This window comes from Pterocles gutturalis, unplaced genomic scaffold (genome assembly GCF_000699245.1).
Source record: "Pterocles gutturalis isolate BGI_N339 unplaced genomic scaffold, ASM69924v1 scaffold1382, whole genome shotgun sequence".
NCBI lineage: Eukaryota > Metazoa > Chordata > Aves > Pterocliformes > Pteroclidae > Pterocles > Pterocles gutturalis.
Genome location: NW_010107628.1, coordinates 95,196 through 116,657, shown reverse-complemented (window position 1 = coordinate 116,657; position 21,462 = coordinate 95,196). Strand labels below are relative to the sequence as shown.

At 41.5% G+C, this 21,462-nt stretch overlaps 1 protein-coding gene across 1 annotated transcript in view; it reads right to left on the bottom strand.

Annotated features, from left to right (window-relative positions):
* Positions 1-21,462, bottom strand: part of ITIH2 (inter-alpha-trypsin inhibitor heavy chain 2) — a 29,581-nt gene that overhangs the window by 7,766 nt on the left and 353 nt on the right. Inside the window, exons 2-15 of the mRNA XM_010088163.1 lie at positions 20,151-20,225; positions 14,646-14,681; positions 13,746-13,918; positions 12,927-13,031; positions 12,419-12,581; positions 11,083-11,190; positions 9,416-9,544; positions 8,659-8,775; positions 7,287-7,455; positions 5,727-5,852; positions 4,687-4,868; positions 3,004-3,189; positions 1,858-1,997; positions 1,105-1,277 (exon numbers count right to left, since the gene is read on the bottom strand). Coding sequence (XP_010086465.1) covers positions 1,105-1,277; positions 1,858-1,997; positions 3,004-3,189; positions 4,687-4,868; positions 5,727-5,852; positions 7,287-7,455; positions 8,659-8,775; positions 9,416-9,544; positions 11,083-11,190; positions 12,419-12,581; positions 12,927-13,031; positions 13,746-13,918; positions 14,646-14,681; positions 20,151-20,225 — 1,882 coding nt within the window. The remainder of the gene's footprint in view (positions 1-1,104; positions 1,278-1,857; positions 1,998-3,003; positions 3,190-4,686; positions 4,869-5,726; positions 5,853-7,286; positions 7,456-8,658; positions 8,776-9,415; positions 9,545-11,082; positions 11,191-12,418; positions 12,582-12,926; positions 13,032-13,745; positions 13,919-14,645; positions 14,682-20,150; positions 20,226-21,462) is intronic.

Genomic DNA, 21,462 nt, shown 5'->3' with positions numbered 1-21,462 from the left:
CCTTCACAACCAATTGTAAACGTTCCCATTTCTTAATAGGTTTTTAAATTACCAGACTCCGTTGGTCAAGGAGTTGATCTTCTACTTTCAGTGCTTCCAGTGCATGGCACTGGCAGTGTTTTTCTGACAGCAACTGTTGTGCTTTTTCAAATCATTGACTGGTGAGAGCACAAAATAGCTGCTGATAAATTTCATTGGAAGCACCTGGCTGTTCAGGGATGACTTTGGATCTGCTAGACACCCACGGATATCAACAGCTGTTGCTTTGAGACTGACTCTGCCATATAATGCCAGAACAAGCCAACCTCGCCTCATTTGGCCAAACATAAGGTTGCTGTAGCAAGGACCTTGGAACATGTATTGAAGTAATGGATTTAAAGGAGAAATCTAGAAGTTTAGTTAATGAGGAGCTCCCTGTTGCTAAGACAGCTCAGATTACATGTAGGCTTGTGGCTGATTGCTAACAGTCTTAGGAAGTTTCCAAGGCTTAAAAGTGGAAATAAGATACAGTTTAGTCAATTATAATAGAATCATAGAATAGTTTGGGTTGGACGGGGCCTTAAAGATCATCGAGTTCCAACCCCCTGCCATGGGCAGGGACACCTCCCACTAGCCCAGGTTGCTCAAAGCCTCATCCAGCCTGGCCTTGAACCCCTCCAGGGATGGGGCATCCACAGCTTCTCTGGGCAACCTGTTCCAGTGCCTCACCACCCTCACAATAAATAATTTCTTTCTAACATCTAATCTAAATCTACTCTCTTTCAGTTTAAAACTGTTACTCTTCATCCTGTCACTACAGCTTCAGTGCAGGGAACTAGTCACATGTGTCCCAGGAAGGAGACGTTCAATCTGTGACATTCTAGGCTTATTGGAAACCTCGTCATTGTGATGTTGGGGCATTCAGCCCTCGCTGAAGCCAGTGGCTCCAAACAGCAGTTGTGTAATGGGATGCTCTCAGAGTGGCTGAAGATTTGATTAGCTTTCGCTGAAAATACGGGCTATAAGCACAAACACCCAGAGTGAAAAATGAACAGAGTTGTTCTTCCAACACAAGAAGAAAAAAGCCAAAATGAGAGGTAGCATAAGACAAACTGAGACACCGACCTTGGCAACAGCCCCTTCTGGGGTCTTTGGGCTGGTCTGCCAGCATTATCTCATCCTTTTCGGGATTCTCTATCAGCATGGCTGTGAAGGGGGTAACAATATGATGGTCAAGAGACATCTGTAGGATGGATTTGGTGATGTTCCTCTTCAAAGCTGCAGTGGGGGCTGTGTTTCTGGGTGGAAAACAAAACAGAAGGCATGGTTAGCAGCTCTACAGGGCAGCTGCCATGGCAATGCCTCCACAGAACAGTCAGAGAGACAAACTGGGAGGTGTTGCAAGAAGAAGGAAAGGCTGAGGGCCTGGATGAATGCACTCTCTATAATACTGTTCTTGGCTTCTGTGGGCTTTGGCCTGGACTCAAAGAAGCCCAGTCCTTCTCCTGGTCTCAGCAGGAGACCTCTTTCTGATTCAAGGGGGGATCCATCCTGAACATCTCCATAGACTGTACTCAGTCTCCATAAGGCAAATCTCCCATTCATTTAATTCACTCAGGCCCCCAGTCAGGTCTCTGTGACCCTTATTCCTCTAATTAACTGCTCCCAAATATTCCCTGATATCTGTGAGTGCTAAAAATACGAGGAATGTGACTGAAGATATCACCTACCTTTACTTTGATCACCTTACCCATTTGAAACCCTGTGAGCAGCCTCATGGCTGTGGGAAGACCAGCCTTCTTCTTCCCTTCTTCTTGGGGAAGACCAGATAGCTCTCAAGCTTCACTTCCCTCCCACACAGACCACATTTCTCCTCACCTCTCTGCCAGCATCTGGTTGACAGTCAAATAGGCCCACAGCTTCCTAGTGAAATCAGGATCTGCGTATTTGTCTTTCTTCATGAAGCCATCCAGTTCTTCAACATCTCGCAGAGTTTCCATAACGAGCTCTGCATTAGCCTATGCCATCAATGGGAGAGGAAGATAACAGAGGGTGAGCCAGGAGGATGCAGTGGCTTTGAGTTCCCCTCTTAGCATGTCTGGCATTGAAGACCCACTCTGTCTCTGCCCATGGTCATTTCTAGATCAGAAATTCTCATCACTGTTGGTCTGACTGCTTTGGGAGGGGAGCTGTGACAAGAGGATCTTTTCTTAAAGACATTTTTGTCAACAGTGGATTAAAATAGGCAAAGGAGCTATCAGCAATAGCCAAAGAGGTTGCTGCCACATGACAAAAGAGGAGGCTCTTAACAGAGCTGTGTTATCCTCCCCTCAGGCTTTTTCACATCCAATTCTTACTGAGGAACAGGAACAAAATTCTACCGTCTCCCACAGAAAGCAGACCCACAGACCCTTGGACTGCACTGCATTTTTGCCGGAAAGAGTATTGAACATGTTTGATTTTCCTGGCAAACAACAAATGGCAACTCCTAAGCCCTGAAAGAATGTGGATATTTTGGTTCCTCCTCAGAAAGAAGGATCTGGGTGTAGTATTCCTACCGCATCCCACTCCACTGGGAAGACCAGCCCTGAAACATGGGGAAAGTCTCATCACACGTGCCACAAGGCAGAGCATAAAAGGACAGTGCTAGGACTTGACACACTGTAGACCCACCAGCTGGAACTCTCCAACAGTGGGAGTTTTAGCTGTGAAAGGAACTACCCTAGAGGACCTCCACTGCACCTTCACGAAGCGTGAAGGACTCCATAGTCACTCTGGTTTGTAACTGGATTTTGTATGGTACATTTCTTAGAAGGAAGTTACTCTAGCAGGCATCATGATGCAGGTAGTGACCATTCATGGCTCTACTCGAAGCTGTTGTGAAACACTGTTGGACAAACCCCCTGTGAATTTCCCCATGTTCCCACCTGGAACCCAAGTGGACAAAACACTCCACTGGCAATAACCTCCAGCAAAGACACTGTGCACATGAGTAAAGGAACCAGCCCAAACCCCAGCACTCACTGCTGTTGCTGTGACGATGCTTTCCAAGTGCTGCAGGTTTTCTGTGTCGACCTTCCCAGCCACTACTATCTCAGAGCCACCAAAGTAGTTGTGGAAGCTGCTCTGGGTGACATCTGACACTGACTCCTGGGGGTAGTTGAACTGAATCTTCTTCAAGAGTGGGGTGGAGACCTGGTTGTAGAAATTCTGAGATGGAAGGAGACAGAGAAGTGAGTCTGTTGTACCTGAAGCAGCGCATGTACCACTCTTACTGAAAGGATAGCAGGTGACAAAAACTGGAGACCTAATGGGCAAGTGGGACATTCATTGTCCCAGAAGATGCAGACACCTTTATACTTAGACCTTAGAACACTAGTAAGAGGGTACAGCAAGAAGATCCTGCCCAAGTCTTGTGGAAGTCTTTACTGTGAGGGTGGTGAGGCAGTGGCCCAGGTTGCCCAGAGAAGCTGTGGATGCCCCATCCCTGGAGGGGTTCAAGGCCAGGCTGGATGAGGCTTTGAGCAACCTGGGCTAGTGGGAGGTGTCCCTGCCCATGGCAGGGGGATGGAACTCGATGATCTTTACGGTCCCTTCCAACCCAAACCATTCCATGATTCTATAAAGTCAAAGGATGGTCAGAAGCCCATGGGCTGTGTTCTTCCTAGACCTAAAAGGCTTGAACACAGGTGCATATGGTCCTTTCCAACCCTAACCATTCTATGATTCTATGATATGAGCCTGAATCTAGTATTGGGTTGGTCAGCTCTTGGGTACTAAGATACACAGCTGCTTCCCACCTAATTCTTGCCAAAAACTAGACCTAGATCTCACTTGTATTCCCTTCTGTGCTGTAGACTGTCTACTTTTTTCTGACCCTGTTGTACGTGGCTGATGTGAACTGGGAGGTGTGCATACCTGGGTTTAGCATACGGGACCACAGAGGGAAAAGAGGTACCCATACCATACCCCATACCAGGGGGGTTGGAACTCGATGAGATTTAAGATCCCTTGCAACCCAAACCATTCTGTGATTATATGATTCTATGATTCTATATGACGCTATCGGTGGTGGCTGTCTCATATCAAGGGGCTGCACTCTCAGAGCTGCTCTGTTTGGCAGAACACCATGCAGGGTGTCCTGGCATACCTGGGTGTGTCTATCACACCTGTGTTGGGGAGGAAGAAATGTGAGAAGCCTACCTAAGGGATGAAACCAATCAACAGAAACAGAATAAGGATGTAAGTTTTTGTTCATCAGCAGTTGCTGCTCATGGATTTGGAACCATAGGCTCCTAGAACTGAACTTTTTCTTACACTGGTAAACTTTGGATTAGCATTTACCATTTATATTTAGGTCTTTTGTTAGTGCTGAAGTGGTCTGGCCTTAATTTTAATTCAGAATTAAAATTCAGGCCTTAATTTTAATTCAGAATTTTTTTTTTTATGGTTAGAACTGTTTTATAGAGTATATATCCTACACAGAGCAGTAAAGTATATATTATAGATACTATAAAAATTGTAACTAGGAGCACATTAGCTAATGCATGATTGTCATCTTGCAGGACTCTCCAGAAGAAATAATGCTTTTTGTGACCTCCTCTATGAACCTACAGTAACTCTACTCTTCTTAGCGGAGTTACCCAGCTCCACAGCTGTGAACAAAACTGGACCCTCAGTTTCAGAGGCAATGGGCCAGAAACACACCTTCATTTGGGCAGAAGTCTCCTGGTTTCCAAAAATCCTCTGGGCCATGCCACGGTTGTCAGTTGCGATTCTCTGCAGGAAATCGTAATCTACATCAAACCCAATTCCAAGGCAGAAGAGAGAGAATTCATCCTTTATGCTCTGCTTCACGTTCTTCTGGATCGTTGTCAGCTTTAGCTCACCTTGGAGACACACAAAGGGTGACATCCATCTGAGCAACGGAGGAAGTCTCCATCAACGTCCAGTGTCCCTGGTTCTCTCTTAATATAAGGGAAATCTAGACAACTAGCTCAGATGTCAGATCTCCATTGTGCAGTGCCTACAGTGATATGTGAGCTTCTCCTGGATGGAGATTAACAAATTTTTTCCATGGAAGATGATTCCTTTGAACTCTTTTTTTGGTATCTGATGTATATTCTTTGTATATCCAGGGCTCTTATTAACTTCCTGGGGAGTTTCTAATTGTAACACATCTAGACTTCTCCCAGAATTACTGCTTCAAGCTCTGTAGACTAAGATGTCTGTAAAGGTTTTACTTCATTTCATGTGCTTAAGATATTCTCTGCCGCCACTGGGACTGACTTTTTCTTCAGACTTGTTTCTAATGCCAGCCTCTTCTGGGCTGGCATCTTGCAGTAATTTATTGCTTTTGACCTGTACCAAATCCAGTCTAAATTAATTTACTTTCTACTTTATTTTCCTGATTTTGGTGTTACACTTGGGACTGCATAGATCTATGCGGGCTAAGCTCATTGGAAGAGGAAATTTTTTCAGTGGTTGTTGTGATTACCTCTCCTACAGGATTTGTGCATCTCTCTTAGTGCAAGAAGTACATAACTTGCATAACATAATCTGCTCATTTTTTGAAAGCTTCTGTTCAAAGCCCCATGGCACCTATACTACTTGGCAAAAGAGCAGCACAGGCATTGGAAGAAAGGGGACAGAATTTTTTTTACTTACTGTCAAAGTGTCTACATGTTGCATGCTTTTCTCAGGCTAATCCCACTGGCCTTTCTTCTCACCTCAAGTAGGATCCTTACCTACTGTCGGGTCTCCATCAGACACCAATACGATCATTGAGACTGAGTTAGGGTCCAACATGCCTAAGCTTTGGGCTTCGTTCAGGATGAATGTGGCTCGGAGAAGAGCTTCATTGATATTTGTGCCTGTCAAAGACACAATGAAGAAAACAAGTTTGATTCTTGTCGAGGGTCTTGTCAAATCCAGATCAGTTCTGAGATTCTAGTGGGATTAATCAGCATGGACAAGACCTGAGATTAAGGCAGCAAAACCCCTCCTCTGTAATGCTTACAGAACATTTGCTATCACTCTGTTCCCTAAAGAAATAGAAGCAGAAATGTGTTACATGTGGGTCATTATGTTAGACATGATAGATAACTGTAGTTATACTATTTACTGAAATCACCAAAATTAGTCAGGATGTAAATCTCTGTAAGTGGAAATAGTCTGTAATCCATCTGAATTTGTTCATCAGCATGTTGCTTTTTTCTTACCATGATGCTGAAATACATTATTACTTATTTATATGAATTTATACACATCTGTATACACACCTACATATGTGTTTTGCACTAAATTCCATTAAGGGACTAGATGTTGATAACTTTTTTCATCCCAGGCTGTCACCTCCACCTTCTCCCCTCCATCCCCCTCACTAATTCCAGTGGGACCATTTGTGGTGTTGGGAATTATTTGCTATGGGAAGAAGTAGTGGGTTTGTGGGCAGATGTTTGAATGAGAGAAGAATAATTTTTTTTTTGCACCAGCCAGAAACAGCCAGCCTTGGACTGGAAAATAAGAGGTGTATGTTTACTCACCCTGTCTAAAGGTCTGGCTTGTGGCACTGGAGGGACTGAGTAAGAAATTAGTATGAGAGGAATAGGAGTAAGAAGGCTGAGCAGTCAGAAAATAGGTAATTTGTTTGTCAAGAAAGAAAAACCTTAGCAGCTCAAGAGACAGGATAACAAAATGCTGCATTGCAAACTGGCTTTGCTGGATGGGAGCAAATCCCTTAGCTTGTCTGTTATTTCATTTGGGGTAACAAAGTCAGGCTAATGAGGTACTTGTATACCCAGCTGTCCTATTCCCAGCTCACTGATGATCTTGGACAAGTCTATAACTTTGTGTTGAGCCTACCTTATGTGTTACCAGTGAAAGTTTCTGGGAATGAAGGTGCCACAGCACCAGAAGGCTCTGATGTTGGGAAGAGCCTCTACACACTACTAGTGTACAAATAACTGAACAGCTAAACCAGAATCACACTTCAGAGAGTGATGGATTAAAATGATTATGAGCCCTTTCTGTACAAATAGACTAAAAAATGAAAATGAATCTGTGAGGCTGGAGGTAGGACCTACAGATTAAAGGCAGTTCTATGGTCTATGTTCTATCTGCTGTAGTTAATTCAGTAGAAGGAAATGCCATCCCATCCCCTAACAAAATAAACTGGAATTCTTGCTTTTCCCATCGTGGGAATCAGACTTTTTTTTAGGAATACTCTGCCAAGCTGAAAGTTGTCTGAGATACCCATTCATCTGATATCTAACTTCCATGAGCATCTTGCAATCAAAACCTCATACCCCCGTTGGGATGGATTGTCTGGATGTACTTCTTAGCATCTTCAACCTGTGCTGGGGTGGCTGAGACTAGATTATCTCTCCAACATCGGACATTGTGGTTGAAGTCGATAAGGGAGAACTGATCAGCAGCACGGAGCTCGCTCAATATTGCCTTCATGGCCTCGATGGTCTGAGAAGAAGAAATATAAGAGAAGATAAATTTATGCTTCATGTTGCTGAAAGCATCTTCTTAACTTGTGACTACAAGCAAACAGATGCCTCTGATGAATAAGAACATGAGCACTGGAATACAAAATAGCATCTGCTATCCAAATATCTCCTTTTTAGTACTTCTTGCTTAAAGTTGAACTTTTCTCCAAAGAAACACAGGGAAAATGCAATTAGCAAGAACAAACCCATGTGACTCAACCCATCCTTGCTTAACTCCTGCTAACACAGAGTGAGGTGAGAGAGAGAAGCAGTTCATGAGACATGGTGGTTCAGGAGAGAGGAATTGCTTGTCATTGCAGGCTGGGTAACATCTGTCTGAAGATGTGTGATTTAAACAAGTTACAATTAGCCTGTATCCCAGTTTTGCAGCATTGATTTCCCCAAGGAAGCAATCTGCCAAGCTTTAGTGCTGTACTCTGAAGCAAATTCAAATATACTTAGATTGTCCCTGACAAATGTTTGTCTAGCCAGCTCTTAAAAATCTTCTGTGACACATTGATGTACAATCTCCTGAACTCCCCTCTCAGCAATTCAGCTTTTTCTGATCTCTCCTGCTGTAAATTCGCCTGATTCCATCTTATTCTACCCTGGGTGGGCACGAATGTCAGTTGATGAGTTTCCTTTTTAGAACAATTGTTTGTGCATTTGGAGGCTGATTATGTCTTTCCAAGTCTTTTCTTTTGCAGACTAAAACATCCTATTTTTTGCATTTCCTCTCCCCCCACAGGTTATGTTGTCTAAACAATTCTTACTGCTCTTCAGTGGGCTGTCAACAATTTGTCCACAACTTTTTGAAAGCAGGGATGTAGAATCCCCACTGAGACTTTCCAAGGATTCAGTAGAGGAGATTAGAGAAAAAAAAAGTGGTCACAGTCTTTGCAAAATGTTTTGTAATCTGTCAACTGAAATTTTAATTTAGAGCTAAAATCTGTATTCTGATGGCATCACGTCTTTCTTACAATGTGGAAGGAGCATTACAAATAAAGAGTAAAATCATGAAGTCTTTGATTCACTAAATATTCTCAAAATTCAGTGAGACCTTTGAAGGAGTAATTCCACTTAGCTGGCAATTTTGAGTGCCAGTCTACTGCAGAATTGTATGGTAAGGCACATGGGAAAAGTTGGCAGGAGTTTCATTTTCCAATAGAGGTCAAACACTTACTTGTTTCATTTTCAGTCCCCACATTGAGCCACTGACATCTATAACAAATAAAATATTTTTGGGCAGAGGATCAAGATTTTCCGGAGCAAAGAAGTGAATAAAATAGCCATTAAAAATCTGCAAAATTAAATAAAAAAATTCTCAGTGAAGTGAGCTATGGTAAAGACGTCAGAAAACTCAAGACAATAGCAGAACAGAAAATGTTATTCTTTTTTATGGGCCAAACCTAACTTTCAGCTTTGCACGTGTCTGTATTTGCAGCCTTACACCATTTATACTCTGTAGTCACTTTTTATCAAGGACAGCAGAGCCTGGTTCTCAGACAACTGCCATGCACTAGCATAAGGAGGAATGAAAAATGCTTTAAAAAAAGGCGCTTCTGTCTGTAATAATTCAAAACTATAACTCTGCTTCATGTTAACATAAAAATAGTGATGTTCTGGTTGTCTCCTTGAGATATATTGCTACAACGTCCAATGACTCTGTCCTCTGATTCAACATTAAATCAGCAGAGTGCTGCTAGGTATAAAAGATAGTGGCTTTTGGACAAGACAGGAATCTGCTCCTGACTGTATGTAGGACCATGTCTTAGTCATAAATTAAACAAATCCACTTAAAATCTCTCTGTTCTTTCAGCTGGATACAGAGCTCTTTCTCATGCTTATTCTCCTGAAAGATGAAGTTTAGCACAGTTTGCTTAATGACAGCAATTCTTGTATTGACAGATCTTCTGTCTTGGTTAAACAGCAACACTTACTTCCAGTTCTCCACCTGTGCTTTCTCTGTTCACATCATATTGCACCACAAAATTTCCATCTACTGCTGTGGACGAGCACGTGGGGCATTTTCGCTGTTGAGCCATCGTTGGCTTGAAAGAAACATGAGCCTTGAAATGAGAAGTGATCATCGGTCAATCAGATGTTGTGTGAAAGGTGGATCATTGAAACAAAAAGAGTTCAACTGTTTATGAAATATCTTATTTCACTGAACACTTTTCTTATGTCTTTATTTGTACACTTAGTTCAAGCAGAAAGAGGACTTTGTCACTTCAAAAGGAAAACAGCACTAAGATTTGCCAGGATATGTTGGTTCACTAGTAGCAACTGTGACACAAACATGGTGTCCAGTAGCTACAGCACCAAATATTTCAATTAGAGCCATGCAAACCATTTCTGGTAACTAATGTGTTTGCTCATTTAACGTTTTCCTAGTTGAAACTATCCATCATTTTATCAACTTTTAAAAATAGCTTTTTAATTGATTTTTTCCCAAACAAGCAAGAGTTTGCAATTTGTCTGTAAATTGAGTACACATGCAGGCTTTATGGTATTATTTATCTGCTTTGACTAAATAACTTGAAATTTCCCAAGAAGAGAAGACATAATATATATATACAGCGACAAGATTTCCTGTACACTCAGAGTCTAGTGCTTGTGCAGGACCTTCCTTGCAATGTAAGCTCTGTGGAACATGTGAGAACTCTCTCTGCATTAATGTTATGAACAAGACTACTTGAGATGATCTTAATATTGGCAATATTTTGCTGTATCCTAGTTACATATGCTATTAAGAATACTGCCATGACAGTGAAGTGTAATAATAGCAACAAACAACACCTCCACATAATTGGCATGAGCAGAATAATAACAGCTGAATGGGATTCTGAATTATTACGAATCATATATATCATATTATATTATATTATAATTATAGGAACATGCACTTACTTGCCTTCAAATTCATGATTGAACTTGGTCAGAGGTTATCTATTTACACTACATAATTTGCTAAACTAGGAATGTCAGTGAATGAGACATAAAGCTGAGCCTGGATATTGAGAAACAATACTGCCTGATATATATAATTATAGTTGTATAGACTTGGGCCTGATTCACATACTCTGTGTTAGATGTCTGTGTAAGACTAAGAAGAGTTGTACTCTCCCAGAGTCACTGCTTGAAGTTTCTCAAGGGAAATTTCTTTACTGTTGGAGTGTTTACTTATACACAGCTATGCTGGAGAAAGCTAGGGTAAAGATTTTAAGGAAAAGAGCATTCCTAAAGTAAGTCACTATGCAGATGTTCTCAGTTGAAACTGAGATTGTGGAGCTATTCCAGATTGATTATTCCACTTGATATTCATTACCTACCTTTTTTACATCCAGCAGTCTCAGTGCATTGCACTTTCAGAATTACAAATTAAAAGCTTTGAGCAAAGATAGACAGACTACACGCTATTTCTATACCGCTGTCACTGTAGTATTTGAGCATCTTATACCTACATTTAGGTATCAATAATGAAGACCCTTTTTTTTTTTTTTTTTTTTTTTGCGTGCTGCCAGCAGGTATGAAAAAATGCCATGACTGCATAGGAATCAGTGTGAAAACTGAAGTTTTCATCCTATTTCCAGCCTGTGACTGTTACCTTTTTTTCTCCCTTGGAGATGGTGGTGATTCCATCAAAATGATCGCCGAGTGAATTAGGAACGTGCACATAGCGAATTCCCTGTGGCTCAATAATGCGGACATCCACCTAAAGGCAGGAAGGGAGGACATTTAGTATGAAGCAGTGCCAGTCTTGTACCAGGACCTTATGAATTCTCCAGTAGACCTAGTCTCATTCGTGGTGGGGATCCATGCAATGCTGAAAATAGACCATGATAGAAAGAAAATAATGCACAAAGAATAGAAAGAACTTGGTGGAAATGTTCATTCTTCTTGGGGGAAGTGGTGGGATAGGAGGCAAGGGTGATACCACTGTTGATGCTGAAAGCACGAAAGAAGCGTGAAATGATTGCCTAAGTGTTGCTTTGGATTAGGAGGCCAGGAGGATGATGAGTTCTCATACTTGATGAGTTCTCTTCCTCTCTACTCATGCCGTTCACAGGACAGAGAGTATTTTCCCTTTTAATTGGACGGCCAAGGTGATTTGGTAAATAAAGGGTTTATCCTGTCAGTCTGATATAAAAGCTTTTTCTGGCTGTGTTTCTGACTAGTTAGTAAGACTACTAGAAGACAGGACGTGGCATCCTTTCCAGTAAGATTAGCAGAGGCCTTTGGATAGCTTGAAGCAGATCACAGCCTGCATCAAGGAAATGTGAGCAACCAACTTTCATATACAGCTTGTGCTGAAGCCATGGAGAGCTGAAGATGACATTTATGAAACAGGAACATGAGAATGGCCAGATGGAAATGTCCAGCTAGCCCTGTATCCCCTCCCCTGTCTGTTGATGGATGACAGAGGATGCCTTTGAATGTGTATAAGAAAGAGGGTAAGAATAAGACAAATCATCTTCTGGCAGCCCGTCATGAATGGACTGTCATTCAGTGAACATCTGCTCTCATGGGACACTATCTCATGAAGCTGAGATTATTGTGAAAAGCCCTGTTCTAAATAAATTACAAATATTGTTTGTTTTCCTTCAGCCAAGGCAGGTTTACACAAGGGTATATATAGGCCAAAGCTTGTTTGCCCAAGTGGTTCTGATGTGAGCCAGCCACAATCCAGGAGATGCCCAACTGTGTTAGTACAAACGGAGGCAGGACACATTTGATCCCCACTCATATAGCTACATAGCTCTTGATTTGAAGTTTCTCATGCTGGTCTACACAGTGACCTTGAGGCTATTTGTACCAAGCCCATTTAAAAGGAAGGAGCTGTAGATGAAGTGCCCTGCTGTGGGGCTCACAGGAACCTTGGCTGCTTTCTTGGTGAGGATTCACCTGTGGGATGCTGCCTACACACACCAGCTCTACTTTACCTCCATGTGCTTTGCCAAGCGTCCTGGCCTCACAGAGATGATGTGCTCGTAGGAGCTCAGTTTCCTTCGAATCATTTCATGGTAGTGAAGCTCAAACTGGATCCTCATCCCTGGGGGTACATTCACTTCAGTTTTGAAGTTTTCCATATCCAAGGCATTGCTCCTGAAAAGTCAGCTGTGGGGTTATTTTGAGAAAATTCAAGAGGAAAGAGAGCTGCTTTGCATTTTGGTTTAGAACTATGCATTTGCTAGGTCTGACTCTAACTGTGACTTATACCAGGGAACTGCAGTTGTCTGTTAGCACAATATGGTTTATCAAGCTGAAAGCAGGAACACAAATTAAATCCTTGACAATTAAATATCGGAGTTGCTTTAAGTAAGCAAAACTTCCTCTCCAAACCATTTTTATATCCAGGGTTCCCCTTCATCTAGGTCATCCTGCGATGGGTCATCCCAGTTCTCCTGTGAATAAGGTCAGTATGATATCCATATGCCAAACTCTTTATACCTTACTATTCCAGCAGCTTTGCCTTTGGCTTTTGCTTGAGAGTACATTTTTCTGGCTTCAGATTTTTCCCGAATTCTGCTGGTAAATGTTATACCATTGATATCCCTAGGAGAGAGAAGCACAGTCAGCTGGCAAAAGAAACAACTTTGCAACTGATGATTGTTTCTTTAGTTTAGAAAAACATCAGTGAAACCTAAGCTGGTGGGAAATAAAATAATAAGGCTCTTATTTAACCCCAAAGTAATGAAGTCTGGTTTCCAGTAGGTCTGTATCTTTTTCTTGACTTGTGTTTTTATTTCAAGTAGCCAGCACTGTTGTACTTTGAGGAGGATCTGCTCTTGCCCACCTCCTTCACAGTTTCCCCAGTCTTTGGGCAGGGCACGCAGTTCCTCATGTCATGGCTGTTTTGGAACACGGATCAGGACCTGTCTCCTGACCAGCAAGCTGGCTGCTGCCTCTCTGAATGGATACTGAACCACACTGGTTTTTTTCTCGCTCTAATTTGGGTCTCTCTGTCTCCTTTGATCTGCTGTCAACTTGCACAAGACACGTAGGAGCTTAGTCTATCTGAGACTTCTGTTCTTTTGCCAAGTTTTGTCAACATTGGCCAATAGCCCAATAATTACTGGAGAGGAAGAGATGGACAGACAGACAGTATGATGATGTGAGCTTTTTTTTCTTTGAGAAAACCTGCTAAAATGACACTGAACCTGGAAAATAAGAAGAGGTGTTTTGCTTTTATGAATACCTCCCTCCCAACACATTCTGCCACCACATTGTGCTGCCAGAGCACAACGCTGATGTCTGCGCACTACTTACATAGTAAAGTTGTCAATAAAAGCTCCTTTGGGGACTTGTACATCAAACACGATCTGCTGGGGTCGTTTTGCGTTATTCACCATTTTGGCTTGGATCATTGTGTTGGCCAGCCGTGATGTTATCGTGGATTGAACTTTGTAGCTGTAAAGACCTATCTTGTCATCATCCTCCACCTGTAATTGACAAAATTACTCTATAAACTGGGGACACAGCTAGAAAATGTGCCCTAGAGGGCAATGTCAACCCCTTTTATAGTCTCAGTGACTTTTTTTCAACTGCTGTTCGTTAAAATATGGCAGCCAAATGGCACATGAACCCAAGTTCAAGACTCGTCCATATTTTACCTGGCAATTGTGGCAGGATACTCATGTGAATACAGTTCATTATAACACTTCAGCTGAAAGGGGGGAATTTATTAAGCTGGAATGTTTTCCTTGCTTTTGACCATGCAACCAGTCCTTGGAATGATTCTGTTGGTGCAATCCAGCATAGCAGGGTATGCATTAATCTTCCACATCATATACCAAGGAGGACAGAGCTTACATTTTCAGTAAAAGTTCTAAATAAAGGAGGTCTGAAGCATTGGTTACTGACCTAGTCTTGTAAATGGTTAAAACATGGCAGTGAGAGAACAGTATTAAATAGGCATATTAAGATATTGTCTTTGTCTAATCACTTTTGGTGCTTATTTCTTCATATTTGCCATACCCTTCTCCTTCCAAGAGCAGTTGTATAAACAGTATTATGCAAACAGTGCTCTCTTTAAAGAAAATAGGTTAATATCCAACCAGCGGTAAAAACAAGGAACTGGACAAACAAAAGGATTGATTTCCAAAAAATGGTTAACTAGAAAATCACTGTGTTTGGTATTCTTTTCCACAGGGGAAGAAAAAAACTCACCAGATCTCCAACATACCCCCAGTCAGATGTGCTTCTCTGGAAAAGAAAAATATGGAGAATGTATTTCAGTAAATCTCAAGACAGGGATCAGACAGTGGTAACATGTAAAAGCTGCTTTCCATGATGATTAGAATTGGTTTGAGTTCTCAGACTTAGAGTACATGTTCCTTTTCTCTTATTTTATGTATTTCTATGCAGGATGTTGGAGGACCTGATCTCCCAGCTGTGACTTAGAGGCTATCAAAAGGAGAAGGACAGCCTTCTTCCTCTGTCTTTTATTTTTTATAGAAAACATTCTCTTCTAGAACAAAAGCATTCTTCCTGAAAGCAAAACATACTGGCAAAAAGTCATACTCAGAAACCTTAGCTTTTAACACTAAAATTATCTTTATGTTTTTCTAGGAAAAGTGGAGAAACCACAAAACCCAGGCCCTTTTAGCTCATTTTGTTTTAATTTACATTATAGAATATATATTTATACTATTGTATTATATGCAATATGTGTGCAGGGGCCCTTTTAGCTCATTTTGTTTTAATTTATATTATAGAATATATATTTCTAGTATTGTATTATATGCAATATGTGTGCAGAAAAAACCCTATTGTGGAATCGATATTACATTTATATACTTACATATATATAAAGTTGGTTATGTATGCAGTGCTTAGAAGAGCTGAAACTGCTCATTAACGGTTGTTTTTTTTCCCCGGCCTATGAATATTTCCATTTGGAAATTTCTATGAAGAGGTGGTGACATCTCGTGGACATTTGAATGATTCTGTTTAGTTCCCTAAAACTTAAACTTGCATGAGTAATCCTGGGATGGGATTTGGCTCACCTAGTTCCAAGGGGAGATGCAGTTGTATTCTGTTTAGTTCCCTAAAACTTAAACTCGCATGAGTAATCCTGGGGTGGGATTTGGCTCAGCTAGTTCCAAGGGGAGATGCAGTTTTTTAATGCAGGTATCTACTTTGGTGTTATCATCACAACTAGGCAAGCTCAGCTCTTTCCAGTCAATGGAGTGATCCCTTTCATCTGAAGATGGATAACCCAGTTTGGTTGAATGAGTCCTGCCCTAAACCACGCTGACAGTACTGATAAGTGGAGTGGGTGCCCAGTGCTGCTGGAGGTGCCCAAGGGTACCACCCTGGCCTTCAGCTGGACCTCCAGGAGATCATGAGGGTCCTGTAGGTCTTGCATGATATCTGACACCCAGTAAGATGTCTTGGACACTGCTAGATCTGTACACATAAACAGCTGAACCGAGCCTTCAACTCCAGTGGTGATGGAACTTAGGGAGTCTAGTTCGTATACTGATGGCTAAATTTGAAAAATGCACCAAAACATACCAATTGCATCTCAGGTTTCAGTAGCACTTGAATCCAAGAGAGCCCCAAAACTACAGAAGACGCTCAGCAAAGCTGCATTAGTCACATCATGCATATATGGCTTGCTATACAGTTACTGAGTTCATTTGAGGCTAACTAATATGCTGTTAATAGGAAAATCTTGGGCTGCCTAAGAGATGATAGATGTCATAGCAACATCGTTGTAATGAGATGTTTTTAAGGATCCTTTAAAGCTAGATAGAGAGATTGCAGGTTTTCCACCTGCCTGAGAACAAACGCAGGTTTTAATTTACTAGCTATACAGGCTCCACCTGAAAGATTCAGACTGGAATTTCAGGATCTGGAAGTTTATGGCTCTCTAGAGACCCTCTGCAAAGCCTGATGCACTGATCCTTGCTCAGTCCATCCCGACACCCCACAGACATCACTGTACAGTGAACTGGACCCTTTACATCTTGTAAAGAATCAGACCATGAAGAATGACTGTTGTCCCCACACATACCCTTGGCATGGGACATATCACCAGCATGAATACAAATTAAGACTAAACCGACCTCAACTGAAACAAATCTAATTTTGAAAAGATGAAGACCAAGACCTTAGCACAGAGGCGATTTGTTCAATTGTGGTACTTTTCTGGTTCTCAGAAGAGCTTAGGGTTCCCAACTCACTTTACAAATAGTGCTTAAAGCTTTCAAAAAGCCCAGGTTTCCTTCTTGTTTGTTTTTATGAGGATGGAGGAGAAGGGCAAGGTGCTAATGGAGAGGTGAGCTTATCACTTGCACCTGTAATAACTCCCACTGCTGTTGTTAAAGATCATGGGGTGGGCCAACATCCCCCTGGGATCTCAAAGGTTGCAGAGGGTGCCCGCTCCAACAGGTCAGGAGGACAGAGCTGTAGATAACTATGCTTCAGGTGTGAGCGCTGTTGTGGTTACTGAGAACACGGACTTTGTAGGGACTTCTATGGCACATAAGACTTGTGCTGTTTCTGGATTCATGGCTGATCCTTGCCTTTAAACCACAGACAGATCTGCTGATGACCACACTGCCCAGCAACAGTGTCTTGTGCAGTATCTAATGTGTGGCTAATTGCTGATTAAGGTGGAGACAAGTGCCTCAGGAACTGTTTTAAGGATCTGGTCTTGATAGATGCTGGGTCCTGTCTTCAGGTACTGACACTGGTCTTCTCCTGACATCTGTGCAGGCTATGGATATTTAGGCCTCCATAATAATCTTTGTTCAAATCACTGTGAATGAATATTGCAACTACTATGCAGTCTACCATCAAGAAAATACTGGATACTCCAACCTAACTATTATCCATGGCTGCTGACCCTGATTCTTCCTGTCTCATCTGTGGAAGAAGCAGCCATGGTGTCTAAGGGAGGAATGCATTGCAAGAGGTAATACATTACAAGAGATTGCAGATTTTAGGTCATCTGTAGGATGCCTAGCTTACCATTGCTTTCAAGTTGCAGTGCACAGGCTACTTTTGAGGTGTGACTTCGTAAAATAAAGAAAGAAGAATCAGAGAGGTTATACTGCATTCAAATGAAATTACTTTTCTACGGGGGCATGAAAATTCCTAGGGAAAGTCATAAGAATTTGTAAGTTAAAGAAAAGGTTGAGAAGCAGATGCCTGGCATGAGAAACTAGAAAGAGGATGAGATCTACCTGGCATGTCCTCCCAGTTCTTTGAGGTGCTGTTTCCTCATAGATGCACTTGTTATCATCTGAGCCATTTTGTAAGGAGTTTTTAAGGCACTGCAATTTCCTTGCAGCCTCTTCAGACTCCTTTTGGAGATTGTGACATTTACTGTGAGGTGCAGGAAGAGCAATTTCAAACCTAGGTCTTGGCAGAGTTTGTCTTCACAGTGCTCAAGATGAATCCTAGTCTTTCTGGTTGTATTTATACCCTGAGAGCTTGGGGGCTCCCCAGCCAGCTGCTTCCACCCTCTCCTTCCATATTCCCTTCCTGTGCTGGTCCTCATGGAGAAGAAACCAGGCAGGTAAAGCAATAAGGAAATTGGTGGGATCTCATTTGGTTCTGAACAGACAGAGATCAGGACTGAGACTGGGGAACACAATACAGAACATCCTGCCTCACAGTCTCGCCACGAGCTCCATTCTCTATCTCCAAAACAGAGATAACAGCAATGCACCATCACATGTAGGTTCACAAGGTTACCTGCACTCCAGCCTGTGATGTGCTCTGTTTCTGTAATCACGAGAAACATTCATATACCTAAGACTCAGGATTTTTTGACTTACTGAGGAGCAAATATTCTTCAGCAGAATACCTGATCTGGACATAGAAAAAAATTCTTACTACTTAGAGCTAATCAGTAGGGTCTGCAGAGGATTTCTGTTGCCTTGTTGCCAGTGGGCTAGTGACCTCACTGTACAAAAACATAGTGCTGAAATAATGATTTGGAAGACAGCCTTCTAGTGATCCACAGTGAGTAACTGTATGCCTGTTGTTGGTCAGGAGCTACCGTCTCAAGTTCTGTGACGTAATTTTTAATTACGCATATAATCGCATATATTAATATTTCATTGTGACTCAACTAATGTAAGGGTAGCTCATCCTGTTGCTGAGATCTTAGTTCTACTGGTTTGCAAAGACTTATTTGATAGTTAAAGGATGGGAAATAATATATTAGAATATAAGGAATAACTGGTATAATAAAACCACCAGCAGAATTGCAAATTACTGCATGCATATGTCTATATCACTATGTATCCAGATATTTGGGGAACAGAGGAAACATAATATATATGGCACTAATAAAGACACGCTGGAAAGAAATTATGCCCTGAAGAAGTGCAGCTAGAGAGGATTTCTGCTTAGATCATTATTAAATTATTTAAATACTGATCTGGCAAATGTGAGCTGGCTTGATTCATGTTTATGCTAAAATCTTCCAATTTTTCTGGCAGTGTAATAGGGGCTTTAGGTGTTAATAAGTTACATTTACACTCTGTGTGAGGCTGTTTTTGAAAAGGATAAAGAAGACTCGTGTTCCTGTGATTAACTTCAAAGATGCTGGGAAATCCAGCTTTACTCAGGAGGAACTTGTGTTTTCACCATATTGAACAAGCTCAAGAGAGGCAGCACCAGGGCTTGGTGGAGGACAAGGTCCACTCTGACCATAATTTCTTTCATGCAGTGTAATAATTTTAATATCTTCAAACAAATTATTTCATTATTATTATCATTAATTGCTACTGTGTAAAACACAAGAAAACGCCTGCAATGCTGTTATAAATGTTTCTATTTCAGAAGGTGACAGAATGCAATAATCTGCAACCCATCGGTATGCTGGAAACAAATTTTCTTCCCTGGTCTCAGACTCCACCAGCTCATTACCCACGTGTTACTGTACTGCACTCTTTTAACCTGAGTTAAACATGAATGAATGGACTACCTGCAGGACTGAAAGGTTTCAGCCAGTGTCTGAAGTCATTAAATCATAGAATCACAGAATGGTTTGGGTTGGAAAGGACCTTAAAGTTTATCTAGTCCAACCCCCCTGCCATGGGCAGGGACACCTCCCACTAGCCCAGGTTGCTCAAAGCTTCATCCAGCCTGGCCTTGAACCCCTCCAGGGATGGGGCATCCACAGCTTCTCTGGGCAACCTGGGCCACTGCCTCACCACCCTCACAGGAAAACGTTTCTTCCTAATATTTAATCTTAATCTTCCCTCTTTCAGCTTAGAACTGTTGCCCCTTGTCCTATTGCTACACTCCCTAATAGAGTCCCTCCCCATCTTTCATGGATGCCCTCTAAGTACTGGAAGGCTGCTATTTTCTCATGGAAAATGCTGCATTTTCTCATGGAAAAGCCCCACCAGTATGAATGGGATTTTTCCCACACATGAAGATAGACAAGTATCTCCATTGTTTAGCATCTGTATGATGGTCCTTAGGAGCTCAGATATGAAACAAGGTGTTGTTGTGCTAAGTACTACATAAAGGATAGCAGCACTATCTTCTTATCCCAACAAGAGATATGGAAGTCTCAATGTATCTAAGGACCTGCTGGTCCCACCTGATTGCACACTCAGAACCGTTGACATGGAACAAGCCACTTGGAGAGAGTTTCCAGGAATTCTTTCTTCCCTTTTTTTGAAGCATTTCTGGGTACTGTACCTGGTACCTGCCATTTCTCGTCTTGGAGCCTGAAGGAAATCCATTGATTTCTGTGTCAATCAGGTTTTGCACATCCTGGAAGAGAAAGAAGAGAAAGAAAGAGGTGTTGCACTGCTTTACTGTTTGATTTATCTCTTGATTTATTATTGATTAGCACTCTAATAGAGTTCCAAAGGGAATTTACTTCCCCTTTGTGCAAATGAGGAGCAGAGGCACAAACCATCTCAGACCAAAACTCTGCATTTCAGTTTCCCTCTGTGACCAACTAGCTCTATATACTCTTATAAGATCACGACCTTTACCATCATTTTACAAACTTTCTGTCTGAAACAAGGAGTAATATTTAACACACTGAAATGGCCATAAAAAGCAAGAGGCAGACTATCATCAGGATGGGTCTAGCCATGGTGACTACAGCATTTCAGATACTGATCTCACACCAGCAAGTTCAGAGAAATTCTGCTCAAACCAGTAGAAATTGCCTCTGGTTTAATAGTAGTATACCTAAGAACTAAATTTGTCCCGTTGACAGCAAAGGAACATCATGTCTTTTCCAAGTGCGAAGCTGCACTGGGTCAATTAGAAGCATGGTTCTTACACCAAAGCAAAACTCTGAATTAAATCTTTTTAGATGTTTAATTTATGGCAATAAAGAAGTTTAAGTACATGGCTTGCTCTCCAACCTATATGATTGCATACATACAAAGGTTTGCACAAATAAACTTAAATTGTTTAAGCACATTGATGTTAAACTGATACAACATCTCTGGTTAGAAAGGACAACAAATCTGGAACTGCAAACTCAGGATAAAAATCTCACTGTGTCATGACAAGTGCTGTAAGGCAGCTGCTGACTTCACAGAAATATTACAATATACACTGCAACATGGAAATGGGTGTAGACACCCAAATCTAAGTTCACCTGGATCCGAGGGTTTAAATTTGGACTCAGCTTCAAAGCTATAACTATATACTTCTTTTCACCATTATATTGTCCTAAGGAAGTAAAAGGTCTTCTATAAATTACCTCATCTCTCTGCTGATGTGCAGTCAATAAAGATCTTAACTCCATATTAATTTCCTGTTAACAAAAACCTGAGTCCATATGAAGCTTTGCTGAAGTTCATAGTGGTCCATACAGGAAACTCCATCCAGAAAGATATCTACGTGTTCTGTTTCTGCTTATTCCAGGGAAAATACTCTAAAGGTCTGAGCATAGAAGCCCTCTTGAATGTTTAAAGGCTAAAACCACCAGAAAAGGAAAAGTTGAGGTAAAAATATGAATCCTGCTTGAAAAGAAACTTGGACTTAT